Source organism: Thamnophis elegans, chromosome 9 (assembly GCF_009769535.1).
Source record: "Thamnophis elegans isolate rThaEle1 chromosome 9, rThaEle1.pri, whole genome shotgun sequence".
Classification (NCBI taxonomy): domain Eukaryota; kingdom Metazoa; phylum Chordata; class Lepidosauria; order Squamata; family Colubridae; genus Thamnophis; species Thamnophis elegans.
In genome coordinates, this window is record NC_045549.1 from 24,922,031 (window position 1) to 24,949,379 (window position 27,349).

General features: G+C 38.7%; 2 protein-coding genes across 3 annotated transcripts in view; both read left to right on the plus strand.

Annotated features, from left to right (window-relative positions):
- The window catches only part of SEC24B (SEC24 homolog B, COPII coat complex component), a 29,795-nt gene extending 19,884 nt beyond the window's left edge, over positions 1 to 9,911 (plus strand). For both annotated transcript variants that reach the window (XM_032224028.1, XM_032224029.1), the window contains 9 exons: positions 1,161 to 1,319; positions 2,223 to 2,396; positions 2,596 to 2,706; positions 3,831 to 4,006; positions 4,407 to 4,544; positions 6,614 to 6,718; positions 6,902 to 6,994; positions 7,327 to 7,430; positions 7,787 to 9,911. In XM_032224028.1, the coding sequence (XP_032079919.1) occupies positions 1,161 to 1,319; positions 2,223 to 2,396; positions 2,596 to 2,706; positions 3,831 to 4,006; positions 4,407 to 4,544; positions 6,614 to 6,718; positions 6,902 to 6,994; positions 7,327 to 7,430; positions 7,787 to 7,901 (1,175 nt within the window). In that variant the 3' untranslated portion in view covers positions 7,902 to 9,911. The remainder of the gene's footprint in view (positions 1 to 1,160; positions 1,320 to 2,222; positions 2,397 to 2,595; positions 2,707 to 3,830; positions 4,007 to 4,406; positions 4,545 to 6,613; positions 6,719 to 6,901; positions 6,995 to 7,326; positions 7,431 to 7,786) is intronic.
- Positions 9,912 to 17,337: 7,426 nt separating this feature from the next.
- MCUB (mitochondrial calcium uniporter dominant negative subunit beta) overlaps positions 17,338 to 27,349 on the plus strand; it is a 60,089-nt gene continuing 50,077 nt past the window's right edge. The window contains exon 1 of the mRNA XM_032224014.1: positions 17,338 to 17,666. Within this exon, the coding sequence (XP_032079905.1) occupies positions 17,517 to 17,666 (150 nt within the window). The 5' untranslated portion in view covers positions 17,338 to 17,516. The remainder of the gene's footprint in view (positions 17,667 to 27,349) is intronic.

The window sequence follows — 27,349 nt, forward strand, 5'->3', positions numbered from 1 at the left end:
TTAATACTTCACACAAACATTTGAAATACTGTAAAGGGATGCTGTCTCATTTTTAAATCAGTTTTTTTTTTCTATATGTTTACTGTGTCGGTAGATTGTCTCACATGCCTGATATGTCTCATACAATAATTCTGCAAATTTCCTGTGAAATGTATAAAGGAAGCCCTACTGTGTAAACCAGGGGTAGTCAACCTTTTTATACCTACCGCCCACTTTTGTAACTCTGTTAGTAGTAAAATTTTCTAACCGCCCACCAGTTCCACAATAATGGTGATTTATAAAGTAGGGAAGTAACTTTACTTTATAAAATTTATAAAGCAGAGTTACAGCAAACCCCTACCGCCCAGCATGAAAGCTGGAACACCCACTAGTGGGCAGTAGGGACCAGGTTGACTACTACTGGTGTAAACTATTTTGAGTTCCTAGGAAAAAAAGTCAGTGTATGAGTAAGTACAAATAATTGGAATGAAGAAAAACACCTAACATATAGAAAATGAAGCTGTTACTGTACTTTACTTTGTTCCTTAATGTAGATACAGCTATCAGGTTAAGCAGGTATTGATTAAAGGGTTACTTTGGATCTGGACTGAGCATGCTTTATGTACCTGGCAGTGGTGTCTTAAAAGATTAACTTTCCTTGGAACTGAGGTTCTTTTAGGACCTTCAGTAGATAAAATCAGCCCATCCAGTTTTGGAACCTTCACTTAGATCCAAAGACTGCACACTGCTGGTATCTAATGTGCATGGTAATAATTCAGGTTTTTTTTTAAAGTACCAAGGGAAAATGCACTATGAAATGTCTAAGAGATGGTACAAAAATTAAAATGGGAACCATTGATATCATTATACATTTTGTTCCTTGCAATAGTTCTTCTCTATGGTTTCATATGTTGTATTAAAAGTCTTCACCTGGCTTTCTTCAGTTAAAGGCTGGATGTGAGGGTGAACTGGCTGCAACTTCTGTCATCCCATTGATCACCAGGGTTGATTCAGATAAAGGCTTGCAGTGTTAAGAGCAGCATCAGATGCTAGAGCACTTCCTATAAATATTTAAAAATTATTATTTTCCATTTTCCAGATGATGAATATTTGTTTTAAAATAAGAATATGTCCTGCCTGTATTGACTGGATATTAACCATTTTTTCTTCCTCCCCTAAAGCTTGCATTTCCAAATATTCTGCTGGATGTGTCTATTATTATCCATCTTTTCATCATATCCACAACCCTGTTCAAACAGAAAAACTGCAAAAAGATCTTCAAAGATACTTTACACGAAAGATTGGATTTGAAGCTGTAATGCGAATAAGATGTACAAAAGGTATCATCTGGATTTTGAAATAAATTTATTGTCTTCCCAAAAATAAGCCCAAGCATGATTTTTCAGGATGCTCATAATATAAGCCTACCCCATAAATAAGCCCCAGTTGAGATTACAGCCAGACAGATGCATTTAGTACCATATTTCCAAAAAAGAATAAGGCCTAACTGGAAAATAATCCCTGATGTGTCTTTTGGCATAAATTAATATAAGACCCGGTCTTATTTTGGGGGAAACGGTAGTTTGAATATGCCAATATCATTCAGAGAGTGTATTAAAAAACTGAGTCAAAGTCATTCAGACAAATAAATTCCATAACCTGGAACCAAATGCTTTTGTGAGAGTTTAGAGTTATTCCATCACTTCTGCAAAGGAAGACTTATGAAGATTGGTGCATCCTTGTCTTGATTATGATGGTTTTTCTACTAAGTGAACTATTTGGGATCGTATTTTTCTCAGACTTAAAATAATGCATGCACTATTTTAGCTATTTTTTTTCAAGTAGCACGTTTCTTCATTTTTAGTTGTTTGGAATCAAGGCAAAAGTTTATGAAGTTTGCAGGGAGATTTTTTTGGGGGGTGGGGGTGAATCCCACACTTACTGTTTTGCACCATTTTCCCCACTATTGTTTCCAGTCTCTGTAACTTCTTGTAAATTATTTTCTCTCATGCCTGGGGTGGGGTGGGGGGAAGGCCAGAGGAAACAAATGTGTTAAATGGCCCAAATGTTTTCTACCACCAGTACATATTCTGTCTTCAAATGTGGCTGTTGTAGTCTGCAGTATACTTTCTAGAGAGAGAAAGCACCATTAAACTCAGTTAATATGCCAAGGCTAGTAGGTGTATTTATCATCAGTCTTTGTTACTGGAATATTAACTGAAACTTTGCTTTTTTTCTTCTAGGGCTTTCCATTCACACTTTTCATGGTAACTTTTTTGTGCGATCTACTGATTTGTTGTCACTTGCAAATGTAAATCCTGATGCTGGATTTGCAGTGCAGATGTCCATTGAAGAAAATCTCACAGATACATCACTAGTTTGTTTTCAAACAGCACTTTTGTATACTTCCAGCAAAGGTAATCTTAGAGAAGCATCATAATTGTTTTTAATATCTTTTCTATAGAAAAAGACAAAAATAAAGGCTGATTCATAGAAAAAATGTTCCCTTTGATTTGAAGTAGCTGGCCTTTATGTGATTAGTAAATGTATATTTAAAAAAATGGATCAAAAATAAACACTGCATATTTATCACTGTGTGGTTGGATCCTAATACAGGTGAACGGAGAATTAGGGTGCATACACTTTGTTTGCCTGTAGTGACTTCCTTGATGGATGTTTATGCTGGAGCAGATGTACAAGCAATTATATGCCTCCTAGCTAATATGGGTAAGTTACAAATAAATGTTAAAATATCACTTTTTTTTTGCAGTGAAAAATACATACATTTTAATGGGTAGGCAGTGGGAAGGCACCGTTCTTCTGCCCTGCCATGGGATTATAGGGGATGTAATCAATGATATTATGATCCCTACATAGTGTACATCATAGATAAATTTTGGAAGTGGGTAGGGAACAAGCTGATACTAAGAACTACTGTAAGTCACCCAAAGGTGCTTTTTCAAGAGGCAACTGGACTTTCTGCTTTTTATTTAAAGACATTTCGCTTCTCATCCAAAAACTACCTTTGGGACAACCGTGACCTGGATGACCGAGAATCTCCATAGACATTTAGCGATGCAGAGCTGAAGAAGCTTCTTGGATGAGAAACGAAACATCTTCAAAGAAAAACCAGAAAGTCCAGTTGCTTTTTGAAAAAGCACCTTTGGGACAACCATGACCTGGATGACTGACTCTCCATAGACATTTAGTATAAATGCCGTAAACATCCAGCATGGTTATAGAACTCATTTCATTCCTTAATCGTGGATACGACTTCTTCAACCACCCAGGTATTCCAGAGGGATTCCTGGGGATGGAAATTTGTTGATGTGGGCAGCTATAGATGATATAAATAAATAAATGCCACTGCTTTAAATTATAAAATAAAGGTTAATATTTAGTTTGAAGTTAGTAAATCTTTATTAATTGCTCATCACCTTGGATGTGTGTGGTAAATAACACTGTTACTGTTAATGCATGCAGAAAACAGATCCTGTGAGTACAACATAATGGCAACATACTCAGTTTATAGAGCTTATAACTTCAAATTTTATTTTATAGCTACTAAGTAAGATAAAAAATAAATTACAATTTATCTATTGTAGATTTCCTTTATCTTCTCTCTAAAAGAGTTTTAGACAATTATGAGATATGAGGTGTGTTTCCTTTAACGCAATATAATTTAGTCTTGTTCACTGTATTCTGGATCAACTGCATGTTTAATATCTTCAAAGCTATTTAGAAAAATGAAAATGTGCTAGCAGAATAGTAATCATTGTACTGGTATACTTTCATTGCCTCTTTAAATATGGTTCCCTCACAATTATTTGCTACTACTTCATTTTCTACAGCTGTGGATCGATCTGTTTCATCAAGTTTGTCAGATGCTAGAGATGCTTTAGCCAATGCAGTCGTAGATTCGCTGTCTGCATATATGTCAACAGCATCAAACCTCCAACAATCCGCTTTGATCGCTCCATATTCTCTCAGGCTGTTCCCTCTGTATATTTTGGCTCTTTTTAAACAGGTATAACCTCTGATAAATAGCAATTTAAAAAAAGTAAATGTTTAAATCTGTTTTGATTACAGAAATATGATGACATACAGATGAATAGGTTGAATACCGTATCTTTGTAATTTTGGTGGGCTTTATTGTAACGTAGAACGAATAACATGCATCAATTTGCTTAGCTTTCATAATCTCTAAAGAAATATAAAAATACTATTGCTACTCATCAATACTGTACTTGTAACCAGTGTTTACCACTGTTTTATAATAGTAGCTAAGAAGTATTTAAAATTTTGTGATATATATCTTCCACTTAAGTGGAAAAATATTCTGCCAGATAGTTATTCATTTAGATGTTCTTAGCCTATTTACAATAAAAAACACAATATTTTTATTTTCTCTTTTTTTTTTTTTACAGAAAGCTTTTAGAACAGGCACAAGTACACGTCTGGATGATCGCATATATGCTATGTGCCAAATAAAAAGTCAGCCTCTGGTTCATTTGATGAAGATAATCTACCCCAATTTATATAGGATAGACAAGCTTACTGATGAGGTATATTTGCACGTGTGCGTGTATATGGGTATATATAATGTATAATTGTTATCTCTGCTAAATAGAGGTGGTCTTCCTACTGCTATCTTTATTCTAGTAGCATCTTGGACAGCTGCATACACCTCTTGTGTTCCACTGTATCACTAATAAACTAGGTAATTTTTCATCTAGTCTTGAAAGACTTGCACTGACTCTTAGTATATTTTGTAGCACAACTCAAACCATTGGATGTATGTATGTATACATCTATATATAATGCTGGTCTTGTATTTGGGTCTTTTCTCGCGTAAGATTGAGATTGTTTTGGCAACGTTTCGGCGAGGTCTCACTCACCACCTTCAGGCTGGTGTTTTCGGCTTCATATTTGTGTGAGTAAGGCATGGTCGGAGCTGCTGTCTTTCTATAAATCTTGGTGTGTGTGTGTGGAGTGCTGGCTTTGTTTCAGTAAGTGGATTGATTGGCTGTGTAGTTGTATCATGATTGGTTGATTGGTGCCAGCTCTGTGTCCGTTGTTGTTTTGTATTGTAATGGCCTGGGTGGTGGGTGGAGCTTGGTTTCCAGATGTCTGGTAGGCAGGAGGTATCGTCACGTTTATTCATGTTGTGGGAGTGTTTCTCTATTTCGATAGCTTCCATAATTATTCTCTTGTTGAAGTGTTCAGTTTTGGAGATTTATTTGGTTCCTTCGAAATCAATTTCATGTCCATTACCAACCTAATCCAAAAGGAGACCCCCCCCTAAGAACCGAGACACAGAAAAGGACAATGGCATCACCCTCCTCCTTTACATCAAAGGCACCACAGATAAAATCAGCAAAATTCTCCACAAACACAATGTCAAGACAGCCTTCAACACTGACCAAAATATAGCCAGCATCTTAAGAAACCCCAAAGACAAAATCCAGCTAGAAAACCAAGGAGTCTACGAAATACCATGCAAAATCTGCCCTGCAACATATATAGGACAAATGAACAGGAGAATAAATGCACGTATCGCAGAACACAAGAACGCAGTAAGAAAAAAAGAAAAAACTTCCTCCCTTTTCCAGCACCTTCAAGCTACAGGACATGAAATTGATTTTGAAGGAACCAAATTTATCTCCAAAACTGAACACTTCAACAAGAGAATAATTATCGAAATAGAGAAACACCCCCACAACATGAATAAACGTGATGATACCTCCTGCCTACCAGACATCTGGAAACTAGCCCTAGTCAACAAACGAGCCCCACCCACCACCCAGGCCGTTACAACACAAAACAACAACGGACACACACCCAGCACCAATCAGCACCAATCTACCAATCATGATACAACTACACAGCCAATCAATCCACTTACTGAAACAAAGCCAGCACTCCACACACCCCCACCAAGATTTATAGAAAGACAGCAGCTCCGACCATGCCTTACTTACACAAACACGAAGCCGAAAACACCAGCCTGAAGATGGCGAGTGAGACCTCGCCGAAACGTTGCCAAAACAATCGCAATCTTACATGGGAAAAGACCCGAATACAACAAGACCAGCACACCTCCACATGTGAAAATCTATGAAACATATATACACTATATTGCCAAAAGTATTCGCTCACAACTGAGTCTGATTATGTGGATGGGTGAGCAAATGCTTTTGGCAATATAGTGTGTGTGTGTGTCTGTATTATAGTACAACAAGCTTGAAATTATTTGGTCTGTATTTGAAGAGGAAAAAATATAGAACATTTCCAATATTTTAGTCATAGGAGAAAATAGAAACTCAAAACAAGTTACCTTTTTTTCTTTTTTGTTTATTTGAGGGCCCCAAAAGTAGGTAAGCATTTGTTGCTACTAGCCTTTCATCTGTGGGAAATTCGCCAAACAAAGCTAAAATGTATTCTGAGGTTCATCAATGCAAAACACAAAACAAAAAATATCAACCATACAAAAGCTCAGAATGGGTTAAAAAGTAACATTTTGTGCTTTTTGGGGAGGAGGGGGGACGTTGGATGAGCACTCATTGCCCCAGTACTGAATTATTACAATGAGGCTGATTTATATTGTGAGTTTAATTGTATTATCCTATTTTAGGGTGCAATACATGTCAACGACAAAGTTGTACCCCAGCCCCCTCTTCAGCGATTGTCTGCTGAGAAATTGACACGGGAAGGAGCTTTTCTTATGGATTGTGGCTTGGTGAGTTGCCCATTTAAAATATTATTTTTCATCTGTTTGATACAGCAGTTTCCTGTGCTCGTCTCCTCATTGTATTATGTCTTTAAATCCCTTTTTTATTTTATCCCAATAAAATCTTGATGACTTCATATGTTATCAAAGAAAAATGTATACTTTAATTACTTTGTTTCTAACACATTCTAGATCCTCTACATTTGGCTTGGAAGAAGTTGTGATAATAACTTCATTAAAGATGTGCTTGGGTATCCAAATTATTTGTCAGTACCCCCAAAACTGGTAAGAACTTATTTTATATCCAGCTAATACTTCCCAAGATGAGGCTATAGAGGAGTCATACAGGCGTGAAAATGAAGTAGTTCTCAGTTCTTATTAGAGCTTGCCGGTTTTGATTCCCATCTTCATAATTTATTTTCTTATTTATGATATAGACAGTTGTTTCAGAACTTTGTTTATAAAAAGACAGCATTTAAATTAGATGAAAATAATAAATATAAATTATATTTTTATCACAACATTCTCAAAGTGTAATAAAAATGTGATGCTATCTTGAATATCTAATACAACAGCATATTATAACTGTTTAATTTTATCACATTGTATTTTTCTAGACACAGCTTCCAGAATTAGATAATGTTTCTTCAGAGCGAACCAGGTCCTTTATAACTTGGCTGAAGGATAGTAAATCTTTAAACCCAGTACTTCAAGTAATTAAGTAAGTATTCATATATAGCATCCAAAAGGCAACATCACTTATATGAAATAGGAGTTTTCTGGCAAACTGTCCTTTGAATAGGTTTTTTTAAAGAATGTATTCAGGAATGCTATCCCTGTTTAAATTTGTAATTACTTGGCATATTTATAAATTAGCTTGTTGGCCAAATATTTCCTGAGTTGGTACATTTGAAAGGCATCTGTTATGAGGGCTTGAGAACAATAGGTAGGAATTGAGAAGTGTTGGTGGGCATGACTGAAATGGCACTGGGATGTTTCAGAATATTTACCCATATTATTTCTATCAATTATCAACTCCTGCAGATAATTTTTATTTTTTTTTCCTCCATGTTTCAGGGATGAAAGCCCAGTGAAGACAGACTTTCTTCAGCAATTAATTGAAGACAAGACAGAGGCTGCATTTTCTTACTATGAATTTTTGCTTCACATTCAACAACAAATTTGTAAGTGAGAGGAAACAAACAGAAGGAGGAAAAAAATCCCTGTATTTTTTAATCCAAGTGTCACCTTGTCAAGCGAACCACACTGGAAGTGATTAAAACCAAGCATAGATTCTTTAGTATCCATATACAAAGACGTTCAGTTGTGAAAGGACAAAATACACATTGCTAAATGGATTTTACAATTCTGCTTTGTTATAAAAACGATGGACATGACACAATAGTAGTAGTATGTTTTCAGTTAGTTTTTTATGCACTTCCAGTAGTGCAACACTACAGCGTTTCTCCTTATTTCAAGCTGGTGGTCATATGTGGCAGTGTGGAATAGTATTTATTAATGAAATCCAAAACCAGAGAGTCTCTTTCTCAGCATCTCAACATTTAAGAGCCTTTCCAGATGATCTCCAGCAGAGATGCCAAAAGGCAGTGCTCCATGTTGTTTATATCAATTTGTAAAAGAGATAATTCACTTTTGAAAGCTTAACCATTTTCTCTGTGAAGAATATATACAATTTTAATACAACTTATAAAATTGTAGAAATATGTATAATGTACAGAAGTGTTAACATTTGTAAAAAAAAAAAAAATTTTTTTTAAAGGAGTATGAATTGCTTGATGGCCGTGGTGCTGGGAGGTCAGTTACAAACCACTTATCTCGGTTAAACAATAAGAGTTGGCTAGCACATATTAAAACAGATCTGAATCCACATAGGAAAAATGCAACTTTGTAACTCATTTAATCGGTCCTTATGTGGATTTATTTATGATCAGCTAATTAAAAGTATTTGCTTGATCATGTGTTTTTATCTCTATGTGATTACTGCATTTTAAAAACCAATACCAAATTTGTCGTGCTGTATTAAAGAAGGTTTATTACTTTATAGGCCTCTTGAAAAGAGGCTAGTGGGAATATTGAATTCAGGTTGGGATTTTGATTGGCTTGACACTAACTAGCGGCAGCTAGTATCTTTTAGCCTTAGATTACTTTAGGTATTTTTGCAACATTTTAGGGTCCTGGATTCTCTGTTTTGTCATCCCATCACCATAGGATGTTAAAGAAAAACCAATTGAACTTAAAAATGGATGTTTCTTCAGCAGGTGATCCAAATATTTGCCCGCATTTTTCTTTTCATTTTTAAAGTTAAAACTTTTGTGCACATGAAGTCTAAATAGGGCTATTGATTACACATTTGCATTTTATTTCTGAAACACAAGTACAGCTATAGAATGAAATTTTATTTTTAAAATGACTTCTTTTTTTAAAAAACAGCTAACAAGCACTAATATATTCTGAGAAATATCTATGTCCTAGTGTGTTTCTACTTATAACAATGTCCTTATGCAACAAAGTTGTTCAATTACTTTTCAATTTTGGTTTTATGAATACGCAGTTGGGATACTACATTTTCAGTAACTTTTACTAAAGCATGCCAAAGGATTTCTCAGAAAAAAAAATCAACTGCTTCTATTTGTGGCATATTTTAGGTATCTATCAAAGTATGTTGCATCAGAATAAGAAGCATTCACCTAATACTTTAAACTTAAATAATTCATGTTTTGAAAAGATATAATGCCTCAAATATTTTGGTAAACATATTGACTGAAAATGTATGTTATATGGAACCATAAATGTGTCAGATGCATTAAGTGTGATTTTAAGAATTATTTTTTGGAAAAAAATTCTTGTGGAGCTTAGTACTGAATATTCAGAAACATCCAAAGCCATGATGTATGGTAGATGAATCTGTAAAACAATTCTTAAAGTTTTATTCTTCTATATTTTATATATAAAAATTGTCATGAAAAGTACACGAGCAGTATTTTGCTTTGGGTAAGGTGTTTGCTGCCTCTTAGATGGAAAATATTTAGCACTTGTAATCCTTCCTTATAGTTCAGTATAACAAAAAACATAAAGATGGGTGAGTTCAGGTAAGTGCTACATACAGTTACTAGCTGAAATTCAGCATTATGAATTGTAAGAGTTTTTGCAAATAAAGGTCGGTCAATGCCTTGTGATTAAACATTTAAAAAAGAGAAAATTGATAGAATGATTTAGTTTTATTTATGGTGCAGTCCTATATCTTACACCAGTGTTTTTCAACCTTTTTTGTGCAAAGGCACACTTTTTTCATGAAAAAAATCACGAGGCACACCACCATTAGAAAATGTTAAAAAAATTTAACTCTGTGCCTATATTGACTATAGGCGGGTGTTTTTCCCACGGCACACCTTATACTATGTCACGGCACACTAGTGTGCCGCGGCACAGTGGTTGAAAAACACTGTCTTACACCATATTCTACTCAGGAAAAAAAATGCTCCATTGAATTCAATAGTAGCTCCTCATTTAATTCTACAGACTTGTTGCCTCAATTCTGCTTATGCAATTTCTTTTACCACTTTTACTGGTTCTTAGGGAATTATGCAGAAAAGATGAAAAGTTTGTGATAGTTTTATAAGTATCTCAAGTCAATGTTTTTAACTTTCTCCATAACTGCTAAACTAGGGGTCCCCAACCCACAGGCCCTGGCCCACTACTGGGTTGCGGCCTGTTCAAAACCCAGCAGTGAAACTCCATTGCACAAATGGAGGGTGTGCGTAAAGCTGCATTTGTGTGAATGGAGCTTTGCGCGCAAATGCCATCCACTCACGTGAATGGTATTTCATATACGAGCACAAGCACCTTCCACTTGCGTGAGTGGAGCTTCATGCGTGAGTGCAAGCACCCTCTGCTCATGCGCAAAGCTCCATTTGCACGAGTGGAGGGCGCACATGGCCACTGTTTGTATATTTGCAGTTGTGTGCGTGTGCGCCTGCCACTCATACCCCCCCTCCGCCCTGGGCTGGGTTGCCAAGTTGGAAAGGTTAGGGACCGCTGTGCTAAACCAAATATTTGATACTCCACAGGTTGATGAAAGTGGAGTATGGTGAGTGAATATCAACTCTTTGGTTTCCATTTTGAAGCATACCCTGGACTAAAATCTGGTTGCCCAGTAGACTGCAAACCCAACCTGTATGGTTGATTTATGGTTAATGGTTAGTTATGGGCTAATTTTACGTGTGTATGTGGACATAGCCACTGCCTTGAGCACAGTTTTGACAGTTAATGAACCTTTTTTTAAAAGGTTCCGTACTGGATGGATTCTTGCTTGATTTGAATTTAGTATTGATAATAAGCATGTTGACTGTTCAGATCGTTTCATATGTATAATCTTCATGCTAGCACAGTATTTTCTGCTAAAATTATAAATGTGAATCAATGGATAAATGAGCTAGGAAGGTAGTTTATCCTGCTAGCTGCCATAAGAGTCATCAGTTCTATTGCCTCTGAATCATTGTGATTGAGGTGGTGAGGTTTATGTTTTGTAGTGGCATGCAGTGAATGCATTCACATAGGGCAGGAAAGGCAGGGGCTTTTTAGCTTGTTAACTGAATAGATTTTGTGTATTTAGAGAAATTACATAAGCAGTATTTGAAAGAATTCTTAGATGAAGTTAATTAAGTTGAAGCTAGTTTACGTTCATTGAAAGAAGGTAGAAAAATTTACTTAAATCCAAATGTATTGGTTTTACTAATGTATGGCTGGCAAAATGGAGGGCTGTCATTATCACATTACATGTGCTTAAAGTAAAGGAGTTTCTAGTAATAACTGTATATTAATGGTAAAATCTCTTGTTTTTTGTGTTTGAAAAGTATGTATCCGTGTGTGAAGCTTTTGCAAGTCTCAAAATGGAGATACAAGTATAGATATTCAGACTGATCTGAGCTACTGACTTTATTCTCTGTATTGAGACAAGTAGAAGGGTTAAGCTTGCATATTAAAGAGAATCTTAAATGCCACTTATTTATTGTTGTCTTTTTCCAAGAATGTAAAGTATGCATGTTTTAAGTCGAAAATGTCTGATCCGGAGTCAGCAACGTGTTGTATAATTAAATGGGTATCTACCTTTTGGTTTTCCTGGTCCAGTTCTAACTAGTGCATATTCTAGTGGATTGAGAACATAGATATATAATAATGAGTGGAACCCTATGTGCAATTCTGTTCATCGGATGTGTTGTTCAGCCAAAAGTATAACACCAAAAATTATCTCTATAATCTTTTTGGAGTTAGTACATATATTTGGAATTTTGTGGGTATGTTTGATTATTGGAAGGCAGACTATAGACTATATGTATCTACATTTTGATCTGAGATGTTTCATGTAGATAAATATAATTCATGACAAGTGAATCCAGTGGATGCAGCTTTGAATGTGAATTGATCAAAATGGCGGAAAATACAGTAAAAGTGTCACACACTGGTTCAATAGAATATTTAAAATTTGTGTATGGGGGTGGGGTGATGTCCTTCATACATTATGTAGTTAACTGTTTTGGAAGTTCTGTTAATATATCTTTTTTTAGGCTATTGCCCAAAATGTACAAAGTCCTTGACTTATAACCACAATTGAGCCCAAAATTTGTGTTGTTAAGTGAGACATTTATTAGGTGAGTTTTGCTCCATTTTATGATGTTTCTTGTCATAGTTAAATGAATCACTGCAGTTAATCTGGTGGTTAAGTAAATCTGGTTTTCCCATTGATTCTGCTTATCAAAAGGTTGCAAAAGATGATCATATGATCTTGGGACACAGCAGTTGTCCTAAGTATGAAACATTTGCCAACCATCTGAATTTTGATCACATGATCATGTGGATGCTGCAAAGGTCGTAACTGAAAAACAGTCATAAGTCACATTTTTTCAGTGCATTCTAACTGAATAGTCACTAAATGAACTGTTGTAAGTTGAGAACTACCTGGGTATGATCCTTGATACTACTCAAAATGTCAGGAAAAATAGTTTGAGAATACCCATCCCCCAAACCCTCCAAAATGTACAGATTTCATTTGTATTATCAAATCATTGGCAAGTTTCTATTTTGTTGCAAGTAGTACTCAGCATATATTGGAATATAAATGACCTGGAACAGTATGTGGACAATCCCTTTACACTGATTGGTTGATGGTGAATCCTAGAGAATTAATTCCCAAATGGAAAACTGCATGAAAATGTGACAGTTCCCACAAAGATTTGTTTAAAGTCAGAGTCTGAAGTACTTACATTACTACTATGTTCTGCGTGTAATGGGTGCTTTAAAAAATGTCTAGGACTTGTGAATATAAAATAGGTTTAAGAAAGCATAGTGCCTGCTGAATCTATAATTGTACTAGGCGTGGGTCTTTTATTTTGATCATTTTCAGATATAGAATTGTACAAAATAATGTATTGCACACATAATAGCACTATTTATAGAACTTTATGTACATATTTAGAACTATTCCCAAATTGTGTATATTAGTTGGGAAAGAATATATGTTGAAACTGAGTAAAAGTGACTTGCCTAAGGTTAGTTTGTATATTCAAAGCAAATTATTTGGAAGAGAAGAATTATACAAGATATATCAAGTCGGTTCCCACAGGCCAAACACAAAATGTTTTTGTTTTGTTTGCTTAGAGAAAGAAATGCGCCAAACAGAATAGTTTAGAAAAAATTGCGACCAGTTCAATATTTAATGTATTTTATGTAATAAATTTTTATGGAGCCTGATTTTGGTTTGACATATATGTATATGTATGTACGTATGTATGTATATGTCAAACCATATATATGTATGGGTGGAAATGTCTGCGTGTCATATGGAGCGAATATTGCCAAAGCCCTCCCCCCACCTGCCAGCCTCCACACATTTTTTGCCTCCGCACACCCCATTTTTAGCCTCCACGCATCCCATTTTTGACCTCTGTGTGTCCTGGGAGCATGCAGAAGCCGATAAAGGGGTGTGCAGAGGCCAAAAATGGGAGTGCGTCTTATGAAGCGAAAAATACAGCAGTTCTGCCTAAAAGTATTATTTGTTGTTCTAAGCCAATGCTTTCCATGATTTCTAGAGATTTTATGAAGATATAAAGAATTTGGGGGCTCAGTTCAATAATATGGGAGGATGCTGTATTAGTATATAGATTATATTAATATATGAAATATTTTCCATTTTCAACTAGTTACATATATTATTTGATTTAAAGTATAATCTCTGTATAATAGCCAATATTAATCAGAGATGTAGATAGGCATCAAAGGTCTCCGTTTAGGGGAATGAGTTAAACCTCTTCACACATAGGTTGAAATGTTCCCATTTAATACCAGTTACTATGGAAACAGATTGCTAGTTTATTAAATCTTGATGCTTCAATTGCCAGCGTCCTGGAGAGCAAGAAGCCCATTACTTTTCTGCATTTGGGAAGCTGGCATGCTCTAAAGTATATCTCTATTTCCCAGCATCATTTTTTATTTCCAATAAGTTTTGAAAGCTTCCTTTATAAATCAAAATGATGTGCAACTGTAGAGCAGTTACTCAGGAAAGATAAAGTAGATATGGAGCTGAAAGAAATGCTTGGATACAGTCTGGACAGTGTTTGCATGAGATAGCTACTTTGTGGACGGACAAGTTCCATTCTGTGAGATTACCTTCTCAAATTTCCAACTCAAAAGCTCAAGAGCCATGTGACATTATATTCTTCTTGATATAGCCATTTATACCTTTATAGTATGTTGTAATGAGAAAGGCCAGGGGAAAATATTTCAGCTTGGTGTAGGTTCTCTTATTGCTATAATTTGGGGAGAAATATTAAACCTCAAAGGCATCTTTTTAACATAACTGGTCTCTGAAGAGCTACAGGATAGGTCCTCAATTACAATTATAGTTCAGCCCTAAATTTTCATTGCTAAGTAAGACAGTTGTAAAGTGAGTGTTGCCTCATATTTATGACCTTGCCACAAGGTTGTAGAATGAGTCATTGCCGTCATTAAGTTCATAACATGCTTGTTAGGTGTCTGGCTTCCCCACTGACTTTGCTTGTCAGAAAATCACAAAAAGTGACCTCAGGATCCTGGGACATGGAAACCTTCATAAATATATGCTGGTTGCCAACCATCTGAATTTTGATCATCACATTGGCATTCTGTGTAAAAAACAGCCATAAATCACTTTTTTCAGTGCTGTTGTAACTTCAAATGGTCAGTTGAGGAGTACCTGTACTTGTTTTTTTTTAAAGGTACTCCTATTTCCAATATAACTTTCCCAGCATTTATTTATTTAATTTTAAGGTTTATATGACTGCCTACCTCACAACAATCCATAAAAATATGGCTAAAAACAAAAGTTCCCTTTTTATCCTCCCTCCCTCATGAGACGAAATGTCATCCCAGTTCAACCCTTATCTTAGCCCTGTGATAGCAAACCTATGGCACGTATGCCACAGGTGGCACACAGAGGCATATATGCCAGCAATGCAGCCCTCAGCTCAGGTGCGCATGCGCACAACAGCTGATTTTCGCCCTTCCGGCGGGCAAGACTACACCATTTTCGCCCTCCCCAGGCTTCAGGAAAGCCTCCGGAGCCCAAAAATTCCTCTTCACCGTGCGAGGTTCACTCACGCATGCACCGGGGAGGGGGTCACTTGTGCATGCGCAGGTGGGGATCGCTTGCGTAGATGAGTATGCCCGATAGCGCGTGCTCACATACAGTTTTGGCACACCTTTAGAAAAACGTTAGCCATCACTATCTTAGCCCAATATGTGGAAGAATAACTAAGTCTTTGCAGCCTTCTGGGAGACTGAATATCATGAGGGAGGTTTCTTCTTAACATAAGTTCAAGATCCCGTCAGATAACTGTAGTTGGCACATAAGATGCATTTGTTTAAAGACTTCTCTGCCAGCCATTCTTCCAGCAGGAACTCTGAATCCAAGAAGATCCCCAAATTGCATGCCAGATCTGTCTAGGGAAGATCATTTCTCTTGACTCCGGAGGGTCCAAAGTCACTGGAAGCTTCCATGGCTGAATATGAATTTAAACTGGAGATTCCTCCAGACCAACTTCAATATCCCAACCATTATTTCACTCTGATTATTAGACTCCTTTTAAACAGCAACATTGCTGAGTAGGCATTTTGTCTGTACTGCAATTTGAGAGGCATGGCTGCTTTGGTGCCAATTCTCGAATCCCACACAGCCATTTTAATGGCATTTAATGCCCTGGAATTGGAGGATTAGCATGCTGCTACATGGCATTCTCTGCCACTTTTTCTCTCTTCCCAAGCTCTTCAGCCACCCATGCTGAAAAACGCTGGTGGAGTAAAAAGAGGATGCAGCTCTTCTGTCAGTTTTTCCATCTTGAGGAGTGAATCACCACATCAAAAGTTCAGAGAACCATGGCCCAGCTTCTCTCCTCCAACCCCAAGTGGCAGAATTTATTTATTTAGAAGATTTTTATGACCAACTTATTCTCAGCGACTGAGTGGCTTGCAACCAATAAAAAACCCAATATAAAAGACTAAAAAACAGTAATCTCCATCCTAGCAACAACAAACAATTAACCAGCCACTTGATGGGCTCTATCCCACTTGGTTCTCCAGGCCCGTTTTTCTGCGTATCACCAAAATTTTCTCAGGGACCACTAGAGCTCCACGAACCACCAGTTGTTGACCACTGGTTTAGGGCTCGATAACTAGTACTTTTAAACTCCAGGCATTCGTATTTATTTCCTGTTGCAAGATTGTAAATATAAAGGGCGTGCCATTTTTCTTTTAATTTCCTGCCAGTTAATATGCCAACCTACACAGGCTGCTGCAGGCTTCCTCTTAATATTGTACCGCCCTGAATGTACAGCAGTTGGCAGCCGCCGGATCTGACTATTATTCACTATTTGAGTCAGTTGTTCTCAAAGTCTGCCCTGAGGCAGCCGAATGGGGAGATCGCTAGAAAGCGAAGCCTTTCTGCCGCTTTGAGCAGAAAACTTTGCTTTGTGGCTCTGATCAAGGCAATTCCTTTTTTCGAAATCCCCTCCCCCTTTCTCTCTTACAGCCAAATCTTTTTTTAAAACTTTTTGGGGTGACCGCCGGGTTACTTGACGGGCAGAGCCAGACACGTTTTGTCACAACGTCTCTCACGTCACGCATTGCGATTTTCAACAAACCCAGTTTAACAAAAGTCTTTTCCAAAAGACAAAAGGCTGCCTTCGGAAGGCGGGAGAAGCAGGAAGAAGTTCGAACAGTGGTTCCCAACGTGGGGCCCATGCCCCCCGGGGGGGGGGGTGATTTTTAATGGGGGCAATTTGAACCTTGTTCAACACCACATTAATGGCAGTAGAGTTCACTTTTTGAGTAAAGTAAGAATTATATGTCCGGGGGGGGGGGATTCAGGATTTTAGTCATGCTTGGGTGGGACATAGCCAAAAAAAAGGTTGGCAACCACTGAGTTACAACCTCCACTTCGAAACGGGACACACACAAATACACTTTCTCTCTCCCCCCTCCCCACTTTCCTTCAGCCCCTCCCGGTGGGCGCCTTTCGCCGATACGGAGTCCAACGCGAGGAAGCCACGCCCTTTCCTTTAAAAGCCCGCCCCCTTGTCTTTGGCGGCGGCGGCGGCGGCGGCGTTCTGGGAGAGCCGAGCTCGCTCCGGCAGATTCTCGCGCCCGAGCTCAGATCGCCTTCTCCGCGGGTGCGCGCTCGCGCCCCGATGCCTCTTCCCTCCTTAGCAGCCTAGCTAGACCGAAGGGAGAAAAGAGACGCCGGGGAGAAAGGCGAGAGATGCTCTCTGCGGCGGCTCACCGGTTGCTCCGAAGCTGCCGAGGGAGATGGCGAGCGCCGCCTCGGATTCCGATGCTTCCGGGGCCTCCTTTTGCCGAGGGAGGGCGAAGTTCGGGCGGCTGCCTTCTCCTCCCAAGGGTCCGGTTGCAGGTGAGGCTTAAGAAACTCGCCCTCTCGAGAGCGGCGGCGGCGGACTTCGTTGCTCTACTTCCCTTTCCAGGCCTTAGGGAAGAGTTTTTGGATCGCAACGCTTCCCCGCCGGGCAAGGCGAGAGTTGGGCGAGGGAGGGAAGCTGGCAGGCGGCGTTAACTTCTTCTGGCGCCGCTTCAAGGAAAGCCTGGAACTTCAGCCGCCCTTCTGAAGATGCTGGGCGAGAAGGAGGCGAAAGTTGTAGTTTGGCTTGGGGAGGGACGATGTGGGGTAAAATGAGCCTCCTTTCGCTTTCTCCGCTCCAGTCCCCGTCCTTCTCTCTCCCGCTCCCCAAGATTTAGCGAATGCAATCCTGGTTTCTCCCTGGAGGAGAAGCCCGGCGGGTCCTCCTGGCGGCGGCTTCTCTCTCCTTGCAAACATTTCGGGTTGTTTCGCTGATGGAATACTTGGATGTTCAGGAAAAACAGCGTCCTTGTTCAAAGTTTTCCTTTAAAAAAAAAAGTTGATCTGCTGGCATTAAAACACAAGACGCCTCTCTGGTAAATTTTCCACAGGATCTGATCAGGAAAAAAAAACATCCTGTTTAGAGAGTCTTCAGTCATGGCCTCACTGGTGCTTTGTAGTCCATTTTTAGAATAATTTAGACCGTCTTGTGTTGAGCCAAGGGGAAATAACGACAACCTCAATGGTGTCCAAGGGATGATGCGCTTAGTTGGCATAGCTCATGAAAATAATGAAGAGCTGAGCTTTATTCGCCCAGTGCTCCGAATTGCAATATAGGCAGGCATTGCTTAATCCAGGCTCTTGTGAATTCAGCTGGTGTGGGTGGTAAACTCAGAAAATTAGATTAATTCAATAAACCATGGTTTGTTACCTGGTGGTTGGTGTGTTGTACAGAGCTAAGTCCTAGAAGATTTTGTTCATTGCTGATTAAAAAAGGATAAGTAGCCCATATTGTTTTCTTAGGTGCTTAGAAACTCTAGTTTTAGACCAGGAGTCCTCAAACTTTTTAAACGGGGGACCAATTAATGGTCCCTCAGACTGTTGAGGGGGCCAGACAGGCTGGGGGGGGCATGGCTAGGTGGTCATGTGACTGGGTGAGTATGGCCAATTTAGCAGTGCCTTAAACAATTCACACAAATTAAACTTTAATTTGTTATGCTCCTGGGGGTGGAAAGCAGGCTAGTGAAGGGATATGGCTGCCTTGGGTATTTTGTGTGTGTGTGTGTCTGTCTGTCCCTCCCTCTCTCTGGAGGCTGGGGAGGCCAAAAACGGGCCCATTTTGGCATCCTTGGCCTCCAGAATCACTCTGCCACCCCAAAACAGGGACATTTGGCCTCCCGAGGCCTCCGTGCATCCCATTTTTGGCCTCCTCGGCCTCCAGAAGTTGGGTGGGGGCCAGTGAGTAGCTGGGGCAATGTGGGTGGGGCAGCCTTGTCCCACAGAGTCCAGATTAATGGCTTCAGCGGGCCCTAGCTGGCCCACAGGCCGTAGTTTGAGGACCCCTGTTTTAGACTGTAGTCTCTGCTTTCTGCTAAAACTAAAATAATTCATAATTTTAGCCCAACTTCTTTCTATTAATGTACTTAAAAGAGAAAATTCAATAGTGTACTCCTTTTGCAACAGACTGAATAACGAAGAAATGTAGAATGTATTATATTTGACTAACATTTTAATCTGAAGCTCTGCCTGTTTTTGAAGGATCTCCTTATTAATTAGGCTCCAGAATACTTAGAAATTCTATGACAGTTACTTGAAGGGACTAATCACTTCAGCTGAAGAACATTATGATCAAAGGAAAAAAGGAAATTTAGAAAAAGATGCTGCAATATTAAGGGTACCAATGAATCACTATTCAAATTAATACAATTTTCCATCATAATGTTACCTGCTTTTAAAACCCAATGATTCCAAACTGATCAACAGACGTTCCCTTGTCAACAATTTTATATACACATTTTGCTAAATCTTCATACAGTCTAATAGGAATTCTCTGTTTGTGAGCCTCTAGACATTTTAGGAACAAATGTATTTGGCAGAGGTTATTGAATTGTTTGGGGAAAATAGGCTTGAAAATAATATTTGAACCTTTTTGGCTCCAGATATCTACTCACTATATCAACCACTTTTGAAATATAAACAATTGTCCATGAAAATGAATCCTCTAAATAAGATCTTACATGTGAGGTTCCTGGTGAGTCTCCTTGCTATTACAGCAGGCTTTTAGCTAATATTAAAAAGGTTAATCTTGTTAACATTAATCCAAGATTTTATATATCCAGCATTTTTGGGATGCTTCATTATGTAACACAAGGTGGAACCTGTCATAACAGTTTATTATCTGTAGGTTTCTACTTGATTTTCTCTTAGTATTGAGTAGTTCAATAGTCAAGAGTAGAATTGGAAGGGCAAGCCCTACGATGGTCATATTTGCTTACAGATTTATTCCTGGGATGAGCATCTTGCAGTCCCAAGGCTCCAGGCCTACTTTTTTCTAACCCTTTAAATTCCTTTTGACTACAATTGCTGAAAATAACAGAATTTCCTCCCAGTTTGAGATGGAAAATATGTGAGAATTTGTTTTGAATATCAGAACTAAGTGTATATAGAGATTCTCAGTCATCCAGATCATAGTTGTCCCAAAGGTGCTTTTTCAAGAGGCAACTGGACTTTCTGGTTTTTCTTTGAAGATATTTCACTTCTCATCCAAGAAGCTCCAGAGAGCTGAAGAAGCTTCTCAGATGAGAAGTGAAACGTCTTTAAAGAAAAACCAGAAGGTCTAATTGTCCCTTGAAAAAAACCATTTGGGACAACTAAATGGGAGTCAAAGCACTTTGCACATAAATCAGATTTTCCAGTTGTTATTGTCTTTTATATCAGCAGTCCCCAACCTTTCCGGTCTAGACTAACAGGTGAGGAGAGGGAATGGTTCTGCGTGAGCGCAGTTCCATTTGCGTGAGCAGAGGACACGCACCTGCCACTCACGAATAGAGGCTTGTGCTCACCCGCTGCACATTCAGATGGCGCTGCACACACGCTCAACTGCCACTTCTATGGCCTGCTTCCAAACAGGCCATGGTCCAGTACTGAGCTGCAGTCCAGGGGTTGGAGGCCCCTGTTATAGATAGTATTTGGGAAGGGAAGTTATTTGTTATCTCAATTAAATGATATGCATGCATGTTAGTCTACAGCAGATAATTTGGATAATTAATTTCTGCTTGTTCCTGAGTTAATGCTTATAGGTCAGTGATCAACAATATAGCACTTCTAACGACAGATCCCCAAAATTACTATTATATCCTTATGTGAGCTCATGTAATATTTGATGGAAAGAATCTGAACTACTGACAGCCAAAGGAAATTGGCGATAGAGAAGAGTAGAAGGCATTCAAGATGGGCTGGACTTAGATCTCTTGTGGGCTCATGGTTGTTAGTGCATTTGACTCCTCCCTTGAGCTCAACGGTCATCTCCTATAAAACCACCGAGACTGGGTTTTCTCAAGGTTCTGAGTAATGGCCCAATCAATTCAGGACTCTGAGGCTGTGGCTTTTCTCAAAAATCCATTTTATTGGGTACATTATATTGGCACATTCAAATGTGAAACCAACTCTAAATATTTCCCACATTTTGATATAATAAAAAGAATAGATATCACCCACCCTACTAGTGTCATTGGTCACGTTAGCCAAGCAGGTGGATGGCAGGCTGCTCAGCTACTCCCTCCAGCAGTTATGAGCTCTCGTTGATACGACCTTGATTCCCACCAGCCTTATTGCCCCATAGCTTCCCCTACCCCCATATCTATGGCGACTAAGACACGGAAGTAAAAGGAACATGAAACAATACAATAGCAGAGTTGGAAGGGACCTTGGAGGTCTTCTAGTCCACCCCCTGCCTAGGCAGGAAACCCTATACCGTTCCAGACAAATGGCTATCCAACATCTTCTTAAAGACTTCCAGTGTTGGGGCATTCACAACTTCTGGAGGCAAGATGTTCCACTGATTAATTGTTCTAACTGTCAGGAAATTTCTCATCAGTTCTAAGTTGCTTCTCTCCTTGATTAGTTTCCACCCATTGCTTCTTGTTCTACCCTCAGGTGCCTTGGAGAATAGTTTGACTACCTCTTCTTTGTGGCAACCCCTGAGATATTGAAACACTGCTATCATGTCTCCCCTAGTCCTTCTTTTCATTAAACTAGACATACCTAGTTCCTGCAACCGTTCTTCATATGTTTTAGTCTCCAGTCCCCTAATCATCTTTGTTGCTCTTCTCTGCACTCTTTCTAGAGTCTCCACATCTTTTCTACATCGTGACGACCAAAACTGAATGCAATATTCCAAGTGTGGCCTTACCAAGGCATTATAAAGTGATATTAACACTTCACGTGATCTTGATTCTATCCCTCTGTTTATGTAGCCTAGAACTGTGTTGGCTTTTTTGGAAGCTGCTACACACTGCTGGCTCATATTTAAATGGTTGTCCACTAGGACTCCAAGATCCCTCTAACAGTTACTACTACTATTGAGGAAGGTACCACCTATACTGTACCTGTGCATTTCGTTTTTCTTGCCTAAATGTAGAAACTTACACTCTTCACCATTGAATTTCATTTTATTAGATAGTGCCCAATGCTCAAGCTAAAGTGGTTTTGAGAGTTGACACTGGGATGACTATTGTCTTATAAAATAGATTTTTTTTACAGCAGGTTGGGCTTTATCCAGGCATTTTATATTGGTTATATTGTGCCGATACAATATCTGCAACATGTAAAAAAATTATGCTTATTTTTTATTGAAACATAAACTTGTCATTGTAAATTCTTCAATCACTAGCAAATATCCACAACAGCTTCAAAAACCCTATAAAAACAAAGATATCATGTTGGTCTATGGAAAAACTTCTGAAATACTTCTCATAATAATGTCAACAATATACTGTTCTAGTCTGATGCATATTTAGCATCACTTTTTCAAATTTTGCTAGGATTCAGTATGCAGATACTGAATTGGAAATAAGCCATCAGACCTGGGTTTTTTAAACATTTTTTTCCACAAATGCTTATATAAACATGCATTTTCATGTTGCTTTTGAAACTAAGTATGTGTGCAAGTGTATTTAGAATGTTACATTTACAAGAATACTACAGCTTCAAGCATTCTGGAACCAATATAAGCATAAATCTGTAAAACTTAGATAATTAGATTTATGAAGAGCCAACTGAATTCCTTTCTTGGAATTATGAAAATGTATGTATGCTACTATTTTGTGAAATTCCTTTAATTTTTCTTTTCTACTTAGTAGGTCATCACATATCACCTCTTCTGTTTATTAATACTCTTGCTTCAGTTTGAAGGGAAATGCAGTTAAGCGGGTTTTGGTAATTTGGAAATATTCTTTGCCATGTTTAAATAAGGATTAAATGAAAATGTTTCTAACAATACCAAACAAGGTGTGTCGAATTTTCCTTTCAGAATCAAATTCCCAATTATCAGATAGCAAAGCACATTGAACAGTTTTCACAACTGCTGCTCATTTTGTCTTCCGGGTAAGGGCTGATGGCAGGTTATATGCCCTCTGAGCAGCAGCTCTGCGTGTGGGGACATCCTGCAGTGGAATCATTAGTGTTATGGAATATACATCTGCAGCAGCAGAGAAGAGGAGTTAGCCATCTTTTTGCTAGAAAGAGACCAGAATTAAAGAGGCTGCACGATTCTGAGCTGGATGGGAAGGAAAGAGAAGAGGTTCAGAATAACTTGAATTTTTCAGATATATCTAGTAGCTAAGAAAGTGATAGCTTTAGTTTGGGAAGATTCTTTTTGGTGTAAGCAAATAAAGAATTGGACTCTATTGTATCTCACTGTCTTGTCTCTGGGATTGGGCCTGAGAATCAGTCAAGGAGAGATTGTTGGGATTGCCCATTTGCACTCTGGAAGAGCTATTCCTCACAAGGAAACCACAAGAATTGAGTCTCTTCTGGGTTGATCATGAGTTGATCAGCATGGGAGCCAAAAGATCATTAACTGCTATGCAGTCTTAATGGACATTTGAGGGACAAAAACTTCACTTTCTTAAACACTTTAGGATTTAATTACTTTATAGCTTGAAAGAGATATTTTAAATGGCAGTGAAGATCAAAGACTTTCAGTGAGTACATTTTTTAAATTTAAGATGGGTGTGGAAAGGACCATTTTAAAGGTTTTTAATTTAAAAGCAAAAGGCTTAACAAGATTGTGATTCAAGAAATGTATAAAGGGGACAGTGGTTTTTTTTTTTAAAAAAAAGAATAGTAAATAATTGCTGAATTTTACAAAACAAGGAAAGGATATGAGCTAAACTGTTGGACTAAAGAGTTAAATATATAGAAAACCTTTTTTTAACAAAACCCAGAAAGACAAAGAGAAACCTGCCTTTTACTTTTTTCAAAAATAATTGACATACTTTCATCTCACAATGGTAATCACAAGAAAAGCTGCTAAATTAGGAGAAGGAGTATGTAGTGGCTCTCTAGAACAACTTATAAATAAGGACATTTTACCAGATTATTGCAGAAAATGTTTAAAGAATTTTACAAAAAATGACTGCAACGGTTAAAAAGGAAATGGAAGAAAGAGTTACAAGAATAAAAAATATATAAAAGAAGTTAAGAAAATTGAAGAATCTATACAGCAACTGACTGTAGACTTAAAGCAGTGACAAAATGAAAGTTTTGAAAAGTAAGACAGATGTTATAAATGGAAAAATAGAGGAAGAGGTCAGGGTTGAGTTGAAGCTGGTTCCTCCCCTTCTAGATCCTTGTTATAAGAAAGAAAACTGAAGGAGTATATTCAAACAAATTGATTTATGGGGACTTACCACAACATGCTTGAAAACTTTGCTTTATGGTGAAGGCAGTGTTGCCTAAAAGATATTTCAGAAGAAAAAAGTGTTAAATTAGGAAGCAAAGGTACATTGTATTAAATGCAATGCAAAAATGGCAGAAATTTTATCTTTAGTTCTGAACGATTTTTATAAGTGCAGTTGAGCTCAGAATCAATATTTTGACGTAATAGCCTTTTCTTAATTCTTTTCACATTTTAGTGGAAACAAGATATGGGTTAAATAATTCTTGAACAAGTCTGTAGTCTCTTTAACTTCAGAGATCAAAACAGCTCCAAATTATGTAAACTGATATAAAAATTAATACATCTATATAAACCCACTGGATTGTGTACCACATTAACAAGAATCCCACATTATTTCCGTTTGTTTTTTGTTCCATAACTGCTGTGGTAATATTTTATTGACATAAAATGTAATGCTTTTTTACTGATTAGAAAAACTGGAGGCCAGTTACCTCTTAGATGCATGGAGAAATTCCCTTTCCTGTTCTATTTCTCTTTTTGAAGGTTAATTGAAGGTACCTCAATCCAAGGTATCCTACTTCAAATTATGTTATCAAATTCTTGGGTTAATAATTTAATGGCATTTATACTTGATCAAGCCTAACAAGGGAAGAAATTTGTTCCATGGTGTACTGGGTGCATACTATGAAACCGGATGCAAATTTGCAGGCATGTTTATTTTGACTATGTCATGTACATCAGTATAATAACCCCACCCAACCGGGGGCAAGTTCCTGCCGGTTTTACTACCAGTTTGCAACCTGTGCTCTGCACTCACATATACTGTTCAATGGACAATTTACAGTGAACTGCGCACGCACAGGAACTAAAATCCAACATGGCAGCGACATTGGTAGCTAGGGAACCAGTTTGGGGGCTTATCAGGCCTAGGTCACTGTGACCCAGGCCTGAATTCCACTACCAATTCAGCCGAACCAGCAGCAACCCACCTCTGCACCCAACTGCCAAATACTCTACCAGATTTCTATCCCAAATCTGTTCATAAAATGGGTCTACTTTGCTGCTGCTTCTGGTAGAATAGATTCCATGGATCAAACTCATAGTAAGTTAGAGTCTGAGATAATGTTCATTTTTTTCCTTATACTTTTACCATCCATATGGCAATTAAAGATAGAAATACCAAAAGTTATTCTTGGTTAATCATCTTTAAAATGTCTTATTTAATGAGTTAACATTGGTTTAACTGCGAGTGAGCCTTTTAAAGTAATTTGTAAGAAACTTCTATTATAGTTTATATCTGTTCCTGATTCTTGTAATATTAGAATAGTGGTCATAACAAAATCTGTTTAGGGCATCTGGTACATTATGCTTATCTATTAAAAATAATTTTAATGCTTATTGGGATGTTACTGCATCAGTTCAGAAATTGGTTTAAAACAGTGAAGTTATACTTGCATATTCCAACCAACCTTCTGTGATCCTAGCCATCTAGAAACCGTTAATAAAGCGGGATTAGATGCTCATATATTAATCCGGTCTTTATGTTTGCGGATTATTGGCTTGTGTCTTGACATGCTGGTTTATTCAGGTGATGGATAAACAAACCATGTATTGTGCACAGGCTAGGTCATTTTCTGGAGCAAGGGACAGGAGGCTCCAGTGGATGGTATTGACACACCCATTTGGCCACGAGACTGGGATGAAGCTGAAGACACGCCTCTGTGCTCCACCCTTTCTTCTCCACCTCATCTCAGTCCAGCTAAAGAACGAGTCATATTTTTAACTTCTACTGCGATTTCTATCTCTACTGGAACCTCCTTGCCTCTGCAGCCACTGTAGCTAGCTCTCTGCTCTAGCCTGTAAGTAGCTCTACCTGGTTTTCCTTTCTAACCACCAGGGAGTGTTACTTTGTATTCTTGGGATCAGAGAGAGCTTTGAGGTCGCGGCAGCCATTTCCGGCTTTGCCAAGCATGTGGCGCCGATCCCTGGGGGGTTTTATGCAACTGGGAGGCTAGAGGCTAGGGATTCCCAGCCCAGAGCCGCCCCCCCCCCCCCCATTGCACCAATCGACTGGAAACAGTTTCGGCAGCTGAATTTGAGCCGCAGGGAGCACGGAGCGCTGGGAAGAGCGCAAAGAAGTTTTTTTGAACTGTGAGCATGGAGCGGAGGAGAGTGCGTGAAGCGGCCTGGTGCCAGGCAAAACAAATTGAGCCCACCAGGCCCTCGGTCTTGTAAGTCCTGGAATTCATCCAGGATGGCCTAGACAAGGATCTCGCCCGGGGAACTGTGCACAGGCAACTAGCAACCGTTGCCACAATCCTCCTGGGCGAGGGCCCGGTTCCTCTCACCCAACTTCCTGTTGTGAAGAGGTTCCTTCGGGGGGGTCTCCAACCTGCACCCCCCAGTGGTGCATAGATTCCCCACTGGAATTTTCCAACCGTGCTACGGGCTCTCATGGAGGAGCCCTTTGAGACTGTTGAAAACAGTTAGCCTGAAACACCTAACCCTTAAGGTGGTATTCCTAGTCTCCATCATATCGGCTAGAAGGGTGTCAGAGCTAGGAACACTCTCCTCTTGGGAGGACTTGTGCATGTTCCACAACAACAGGGTCATGTTGAGGTTGGACCCAGCCTCCCTTCCTAAGGTGAATTCCATATTCCACCGTTCCCAGGAACTTGTTCTCCCCTATTTCTGCCCTAAACTGGCTAGGGAACAGGAACAGCAGTGGCACCGGTTGGACGTCAGATGGGCCCTGCGTATTTACCTGAAGCGGGCGGCATCCTTCCAGAGGTCAGAGGCACTCTTCCTATCTTTCCAACTGTCGTCTCTGGGTAGGAGG